Below are 9581 nucleotides of genomic sequence, written 5' to 3' on the forward strand. Positions count from 1 at the left end.
CAAATATAGTGTCTTGGGTTCGAAGCCCTTCATGGGAAAGAAAATTTTTTATTACCTGCTGCTAAATAAAAGTTTGAGTATCTATTATTCTTAATAATATTTTGCGTGATTTATTCCTTCTTCTTTTTTCACTTTTACGTTGTTTTCTCTGCTTCTAAATTTATAATTTTCATAACCAACCGGTATGGTATCGTTATTTACGGGTAAAACACCGGCAAGTAACAAACTAGACGGGTATCGTGCTTATCCCATTACAAAACAAAACGAATCGATAACGTTCGAATTCCCCACTTCACAGCATAGGGAATTTCACTTGTTCTAATTATGTGATAAGTCTTCAAACTCAAATATTTTCATTTTCTTTTAATTTTTCTTTTATAGGAATAAAAAAAGAAGGAACCTAGTGGACAAGATCGATGTGCTAGAGAAATTGGGGGGCTAATTAGACTATTCACATCAAGAATGTTTGTAGGTGAATCTTGGCTTATGTGGAGGGCATTTGTGAGAGGGATGGATTAGTGGGTATTGTAGAGGATGACATGAAGGGTATTCATTCTTAAGGATTCTTGGGGAAGAATGGTGAAGAATGGGGGAATGGTGGGCCCTTTCTTTTTTCTATTTAGTTTAAATTTAATAGAATAACTATAATAAGGTTGTTTGTGGGAAGGATATATATGTTATTGTTGTGGGTAAAAAGTGTTTGTGGGAAGAATAAATGAAAAGCTGATGTGACATGCTAATTAGGCTGTTTGTAGAAAAGATAGCCTTTCACTGATGCGGATAGTCTTACGATAATGGAGACAACACGTGGACAAACGTACACCGCCTAGATTCTCTATGACTTCAACCAAAAGGAAGTCTTGTTTCTGTTCCTCTTTACACTTTTCATTTACATTATATTAGTTGTTCACAAAACTCTCGTGGAATCACTTTGCTACCCCAAAAATTTTCAAAATTTATACAAAAATAAACTTTATTGTTGTTGAAATTTATAATCCGTCTAAAAGAAACTCGCACCAAAACAATTTTCAAAAGCTAAAACACCTATATAAATGTTTTCAATTTGTAGACATAAAAAGAAACTTTTACGTATTAATAAGTAGAAACAATAAAATCTTCTTTTATGCCAAAATCACACTAAACATTCGCACTCATTTTCATGTGAGAGCTTAGCCTTACGAGCATACCCAAAATATAGATATATATGCTCCTTCATTTATTTGTTATAACGTTCCTTAAAAATTTAGAAATCGACAAACGTATATGATCTAAAAAGCTAAAACTGGATGCGATTAAACAAGTGATAGAGACGTTAGGATTTTTATTTTTATTTTTAGCCCTTCATTTATGAACCTACGCATTAAACAAAAACTGTCAAAAAGCCCACCAAAAGCCCAAAAAATATTTTACTTTTTAAACTCAATTTTATAGCAAAAATATACTTTTTTCAATTTAAACAAGTTTCGTGACTTTCTATCCTTAGAAGACCCGCTTCTTAAAGTGCGGGATAGATTTTTTTTTACATCTTGTATAGTTCGATATTCTCGATCTCAAGAATAAAAATCAATTCTATAAACCAAATGTCAAAATGTGTCCTTAGCCAAATCTTTGAAAAAGGATCTCCTATTTTAAAAGGGGACTACTAAATATACCCCCTCTTTTTACTTTTTATACCCATTTCTATAAAATCACATTTAAATTTGTCATATTTACCCCTTAAACAAGTCATATTTTTTTAAAAGTACTCTCTTTTGTTACAAAACAAATTCAAAAGTGTAAAAATATACTGTAGACATTTTTTTAATTGTTTATTTTTATGTTTATTTAAAAACCATATTTATTAAAAGTTTTCAGATATTTTTTACACTTTCTCAAATAGTATTTTGATTATGTTTTCTTTTATTGAACATCTTTACAAATTACTAATAACGTTTTTCATAAAAAAATAATAATAATAAAGTTCTGAATTTTATTTTTGAGAAAATTCTACATTATATATTTTTCCTCGTCTAGTTTGTATTTTAAATGTCTTATATTTATTATTTTTAATATTTTAAAATGTTTTTTTTATTTTGGAACGACTTGAAGTGGGTATCTGATGCGTGGTCGAAAACCGATGATTATTCGTAATTAAGTTTATGCTTTTACGTGACTTTTGTTTTCGAATGACCTACTTTTGATTACAAAAAAAATCCACATATATTTTCGAAATCGACCAGTTTAAGATATTTTTTAAACGAATAAGAGAAAAATATTTGTGAATCAATCCTATCCATTTGTTTTGCTTTAGAAAAGTGTTCACTTCGATCAAAGTCTTAAACTGGTTTTAACTTGTTTATAACATACTCTTTACACTAATTAAATTTGAATTTATATTGATTGTTAATTTTTTAGTATTTATTCCAAAAATATGATTTAGATTATTTTGTTTAAAATTTATGATATTGATTGTTACATTATTTTGTTTAAAATCTATGATATAAATGTTGTTCGTCTGTTAAAATATGCTCTATTACATGTTTGGCTTGTTATTATGAGATATTCTCTCTTATAAGTTTGGCTTGTTATTATGTGTCATGAGTGTCAGAATAGCTTTTTATTATCATCAAGTAATCATCTTGCTAGTAGAAATTCAGCAAATTTTCAATCACCAGCAGGTCAATCTCTATATCTATCTATAAACACCTTCGACCTTTGATTATTAGTAAATAGAATCCAAAAACTTCGGAGAATAAAAGTACCCTTTTAAAATGCCACCAGTATACTTCTTTGGTCTATGACAATTTCAGCATACTCCAACCATCGTACTGCTGCAATAAAAAAGAGAGATTAATTTAGTATAGGCGAATCTAAATCATATTTTTGTAATAAATACTAAAAAATGACTTAAAATATTGATGATATCATAAGTCTATGTTCTCCTCAAAGAGAAGTCGTAAAAAATGAATCATGATCCGCATGCATATCCATTGACGAATCAGAGTGATCTTCATTGTTTCTTGGTCCATGAGATATGTAATAGTTCTGAAGGCTGCGATGAACTGGGCTTGGCTTGAGAATATATAATTCATGGGTGGAGCTTGATCACTAGCGACAATGCTAGTATTAGTCGAGTCGGGTTGTAAACTTCTTGGAGCCATTGCCATTGATGGTTCCTCCCAAGATACATTATTCATAGTTATTTAAAAAAATAAATGGTATACTTGTAAAATTATAGCTACTGTTATAGATACCTCCAATTGTGCAAAAACCTCTTTATATTATCATCTTAAAGTCATTACTTGAAGTTGTTCCCAGATAATGTTTTTTACTCCTAATTTTTATTTTATTTTATCAACCAATCACCATGTTACATTTATCCTAAAAACAATCATATACTTCAATTATTATTCAAGATTTTGTTTCTTCACTTATTTATTTTATCACACATTCATCACCACATGTTCGATTTTAAAATTCCAATTTATCACGCGATTATTTTATATTATTTATTTGTAAAAAGATAATATATAATAATGAAATATCTTTTGTTTACAAAAGCAATATTATTTATAAATGATTTTATGTATATATAATTAGCCGCAGTAACCCAAATTAGCCGTTAAAATGTGTTTTAAGCACGAATGATTTTCTGTCAAACTTGCAATCAATTTGCACGCTTTTCTTTTTCAATAAGCAATCCATTTGAATGCAACAACCGTTTTGCAGTTCATCAGGTTATATAAAAGCAGTGTCAAATCAATCTATTACACCTTTTCCCAACATAACAGCACTTTCAATTTCTTTTCTTTTCATCAATCTACGATATCCTCTATGCTCGCTGAACTTCGGCAATGAACTAAAACGGCGCATCAATAGCTCGTCAAAATCCCATAGGAGACTCAAGAACGTCACGCACAATCTCTCTTTTCTCTCTCTCGGCCAAAGGTTACTCGATTTTCATCCATCGCTGCTGATCGGTATATTTTTTTATATGTTATGTGCTTTGTTGTCCACCTTTTAACACTCATCAATAAACCCCTTGCGTAATTATGATATCAGTATATGGTTAGTGTTAAGGTTGGAAGTAACATGAATTAATATTCTTATAGAACATGTTTGAGATCTAGAGGCGTTTTCGCTGTATGTTTAAATGAATTTAACACCTAAACGATTTCTTGGTAGTCCAGGTTGTTGTTATGGTGCCTGTTAATCTGTTGAACTGCCTTGGGTCGTTGGTTCGACTCCGACGTGAATCATTTTTTAATTGCTATGTTCCACCCATATGGCCATATTAAACAATTGTGGCTTTAAAAAAAACCGTTTCTTTTTATTTTATTTTGACCTACTATGCAGCTTTTTTTTTCTTTTTTCTTTTTTTTTTCCAGAAGAAGGAATTTATGTTGTCAAACCATTGCATTTTTTGTTTTAAAATTTACGATATAAAATCTAAACCCATTGTTTTCACTTTTAATTATTATAAGATAAACATTATTCTTGAATCTCTTAAAATTTATAGAGAGAAGATTTTGTATTTGACAAAAATTGTCTACGAAGTTTAAGAGACAAGCTTAGCCATTAATCTCGGCGGTGACATTTTCGTAAATATAAGATTCAAATAATTGAAGAAACATATAAAGAAAGGGTGTTCTTGTCATTTCTCACGTTAACTTATTCCCTCTTGATTTTCACACGGGTATAACTTTTTCATACATTAAATATATATTTTTTTTTAAATTACACCGTATTAACAAGAATTTCATTCTCTTCAATTCGAGTAACCTATTAACCTATTGCTATAGTTTTTTTTAAATGTACATGATTTTGAATACCCATTACGTGATTACGTGATTTTGAATACTCATTACTTGATTACGTGATTTTGAATACCCAACACATGACTACATGATTTTGAATACCCATTACGTGATTTCATTATAGTATGTGAAACCACACTTAGTGATTACCTAATTACGTAACAATAGTTGACTATGTATTATTAAGTGACTACGTGATTTTGAATACCCATATCTTGATTACATGATTTTATTATAGTATTTTATGTGAAACCACACTGAGTGATTATGTAATTACGTAAAAACAAAAACGTGTAATACATAATATTTCATGTAAATACTAAATATTTCATGTCTAATCACTTATTAAGGATAAATTATATACAAAACATTAGCCAAATCCACTTATAATAACCACATAATGCTATATATTAGAGATTTAATCACATAATTAAGCATAAACAATCAAGTTCTGATTATTAAATGTGTAATCATGTAATAAACATAATTATAATAACTTCAGTCATAACAAATCATATTAATGTGTAATCAATTAATGGATTTATATTGAATGTGTAATCACGTACTGTTTATATATTGAATGTGTAATCAGGTAATAATAATTCAAAATCATGTAGTCATGTGTTAGATATACATCATCATCATCATACTCAGTAAATCCACCAATAGCACAGCTAAGGTAGGGTATGAGGAGGGTAAGATGTAGACAGCCTTACCTCTACTCCATAGGAATAGAAAGACTGCTTCCAATGAGACCCCCGGCTCGATAGTAGTTTTGCATCAAGCCTTGGACACAAGGCCAAAATTAAGACAAAGGCCGATTAGTGCATGTACTCCCTTGTCTTTTGGCTATCAATGCCACCACATAATGCATGATTAACCATCCCCCTCTTTTAACGTTATTTTCATGAAATTAGTAAAATAACGTTAAAATTAGTGCAGTTTCACTTTTGACTCCCGAGTGCCCGCACATATATACATTATATGTGCATACCGCAAGCAGAGCGTAATGTGTTAGATATACAAAATCACGTAATGGATTAATGGATATTCAAAATCCTATAAATTTTTTTGTAAGAAAACTATAGTAATAGGCTAATCGAATTAAAGATAATGAAATGCTTGTTAACAGGGTGGAATTTAAAAAAAATATTAGTGTATAAAAAAGTTATAGTCGTTTGAAAATCAACAGAGATGTTCTTCAGGTGAAAAAAGATCAAATTACCTTTATATCAATGACACGTATCCTCATATCTCCTCACGTATGCTTCCCACAAAATGTTGTCTTGTGTATGATCCTTTATCCTTTTAGTCTCTTTCATTATTTGGAATTAAAAAAAAAAAAACAGGAATCATAAATCTTATTTATAAAAAGATTAGTATTCATCAATTTATCTTTATAAAGACTAAACGATTGTTCAATCGTATTATATATACTCTTAAAATCAATGGTCGATGCCTGTCACATCACAGGCACCGCCATATTCTATATATATAAAATGTCTGCCATACAAGAAATTAAAACCTTGAACTTGGTCTGGTGGTTTCTATGTATGAATTGCATCGAGAGAGTACAGGGTTCGATTTCCCCCACCTTATTATTTTTTTTCTTTGAGATTGCAATGCCAGCATCCAGCCAAAAATATCACAGTGGGTCAATTAGATATGATTCAATTAAAACCAATATATATTATTTAACTTACTATTTTATCATTATTTAACTAATGTTTTTTAAACTAGAACTAGATTAGAACCCCGTGTATTACACGGGCTGAATAAATGTGAATTTATATACTAAATAATAAAATAATATATCTTTAAAGACTTTGTTTATTACATGGATTGAATACATATAATTTTATATACTAAAAAATAAAAAGTTATATCTTTAAAAACCCCTTGTATTGTTGTACAGGTTGAATAAATATAATTTTATACATCAAATAATGAAGAAAAATACTAAATAATAAATTATTTATATATTTAAAAAACCCCGTGTATTGTACAGGTTGAATAAATCTAATTTTATATATCAAATAATAAAAAAAGTTACATTTTTAAAAACTCATGTATTACACAGGTTGTATAAATGTAATTTTGTATAGTAATTTATAAAAAAGTTATATCTTTAAAAATCCCTGTGTATTACACGGGTTGAATTTATATATCAAATAATAAAAAATTATATTTTTAAATACCTCATGTATTACACGGGTTGGATAAATGTAATTTTGTATAGTAAATGATAAAAAAAGTTGTATCTTAAAATACCCCGTGTGTTACACGGGTTGAATAAATGTAATTTTATATAGTAAATAATAAAAACTTATATCTTTAAAAACCTCATGTAATACGCGAGTTGAGTTCTGATTAATTTCAGATTTTGATTTCCTGCATTTTCTCACCTATTAAGTAATAATAATTTTTCTCTCCTTAAAATTACATCTTAAGTCATATTCTTATTTTTATAAAACATATAAAAATATGTAATATTTTATTTAAAATAAATATATTTAAAACATTTACTGATTATAAAGAGTTAAATATATTTAAAATATATTACTGATTATAAAGAGTCATAGACAATTTAAATATGTTACCTAAATTTGGATGTAAAAGTATAAACGTAAATATTAAAATAAAATCTCTCTACGATATAATAAAACTTTAATGGAACCTATTCCTATATCTAAGGAAATATATTATAAAAATAATAATTTTATATTAATAGTATATTTTCTAAATAACTTTTTAATCTATACTATATCTCTACGTATATCTCATAATTATATATATTAAATAGTATATCTCTACGCATATCTCATAAATAATTATTTAATTTTAAATAATTATTTAATTTTAAAAAGCTAAAAAATAGATGGCTCCAATGAGTGACATGTGTCCTCAAAGTGGTTTCTTTTATTATATTGTATAGATTAAGTATTCTTTATCTTTTCACTAGAATTAAGTATTCTTTATCTTTTCATCAAAATTAATCAAGTATTTAAATTCACACAACCTTTTTAATTGCTAAATCAATATATTCTTTCATATAAAAAAATCATTTAGTTTTTTTAAGTTAACTAGGTTTATGAAGTCGCCGTGTTGCGGCGAACTTCTTTTGTTATTTAGTCTGTGTTTACATGTGTTTTAAAATAACTACGAGCGCGTTGCGCACGAAACCGCTGACAAGAATAAAAAGAAAATGTCCAAAAAATCACGAAAAGAAAATCAACCAAAAAGTTGTATGGTAATAATGTTGGTCATATGAAACCCGTGGTCAGAGATGGGCAAATGTACTGGGTACCGGTACCGAATTTCCTGAACCGAAAGATTTTAAGTATCAATTTGTTACTGACTTTTGGCGTTACTTGTACCGGTTCGCTACCGATTTTTAATAGCATCCGTATATTAGGCATGATTATATTGTGATTATTGTAATTATTCTATATCCATATTTAGCCTGTATCTCTGTATTATATATTGAGAAGGATATCAATGAGAAGGATCACGGTTCATATTATTTCATGTATTTCATGATCCTACTTTGTACCGCAGCTTAGCCGGAGCTCTCCAATATCTCACCTTTACACGACCTGACATCACCTATGCGGTTCAACAGGTGTGCATGCATATGCACGCACCATGTCTCGATCACTGGCATGCACTCAAGAGAATTTTAAGATATGTGAAGGGCACTTCATCGTTTGGTATTACACTCGGTCCTTCTCGTGTCACATCATTAGTGGCTTACACTGACGCTGATTGGGCTGGCTGCCCTGACACCAGGCGTTCTACTAGTGGCTACTGCGTCTATCTTGGTGATAATCTCATCTCATGGTCTTCCAAACGACAAGCCACTGTATCTCGCTCCAGTGCTGAGGCCGAATATAGAGGGGTGGCTAATGTTGTTGCTGAGATTTGCTAGCTCCGGAACGTGCTTCTCGACCTCTCATTACCACTTACACGAGCTACAATGGTTTATTGCGATAACGTCAGCGCCATTTATCTTTCCGGCAATCCGGTTCAGCATCAACGCACCAAACACATCGAATTAGATATTCACTTTGTGCGAGAGTAGGTTCAGCGCGGCAATGTTCGTATCCTTCATGTACCGTCACGATACCAGATTGCAGATATATTTACCAAAGGATTACCACGAGTTTTATTTGAAGATTTCAGGTCCAGTCTCAGCATTCGGTCACCTCCCGCTTCGACTGCGGGGGTGTAATAGCATCCGTATATTAGGCATGATTATATTGTGATTATTGTAATTATTCTATATCCATATTTAGCCTGTATCTCTGTATTATATATTGAGAAGGATATCAATGAGAAGGATCACGGTTCATATTATTTCAATTTTTACCTTCATATACCGGTACCGTAACCGGTATCTTTGGTACCAGTACCGGTTCGGTATTGATTGGCACCGAGCTCATCCTACCCTTGAAACTAAAAAAAAAAGAAATAATTAAAAGTTGAAGAAAATTAACAAAAAAATTGTATGATACCGTTGTTGTTCGTACAATACCCGTGATCAGGAATGCGCAAATAGTACAGGTAGCAGTACCGAATTTCTCAAACTAAAAGATTTTCAATGTTAATTCGGTTTCGAGTTTTGGCGTTTTCTGTACCAGGCTGGTGCCAGTTTTTACCTTCATCTACCGATCGTATGGGTATTTTCGATACCAATATCGGTTCGTGGTTGATACCAAGCTTATCCCAACCAGTGATAAAAAAATCATTAAAGTTAAGAAAAATATGAAAATGTATTAAAGTTAA

At 30.1% G+C, this 9581-nt stretch overlaps 1 protein-coding gene across 2 annotated transcripts; it reads left to right on the forward strand.

Annotated features, from left to right (window-relative positions):
* The first annotated feature begins 3594 nt into the window (after positions 1-3594).
* Positions 3595-9152, forward strand: LOC110937470 (uncharacterized mitochondrial protein AtMg00810-like). 2 transcript variants are annotated; one of them, XR_002590803.2, is made up of 2 exons: positions 3595-3959; positions 8355-9152. XR_002590803.2 is itself a non-coding variant. In XM_035983739.1 (2 exons), the coding sequence occupies exons 1-2, from the start codon at positions 3689-3691 to the stop codon at positions 8722-8724; spliced, it is 609 nt and encodes a 202-aa protein (XP_035839632.1). In that variant the 5' UTR covers positions 3595-3688; the 3' UTR covers positions 8725-9152. The 2 variants fall into 2 exon arrangements, 1 of the variants encoding a protein (XP_035839632.1); XM_035983739.1 differs by having other exon boundaries at positions 3595-3927.
* Positions 9153-9581: the final 429 nt, after the last annotated feature.

Source organism: Helianthus annuus, chromosome 15, assembly GCF_002127325.2.
Source record: "Helianthus annuus cultivar XRQ/B chromosome 15, HanXRQr2.0-SUNRISE, whole genome shotgun sequence".
In the NCBI taxonomy this organism is placed as follows: domain Eukaryota; kingdom Viridiplantae; phylum Streptophyta; class Magnoliopsida; order Asterales; family Asteraceae; genus Helianthus; species Helianthus annuus.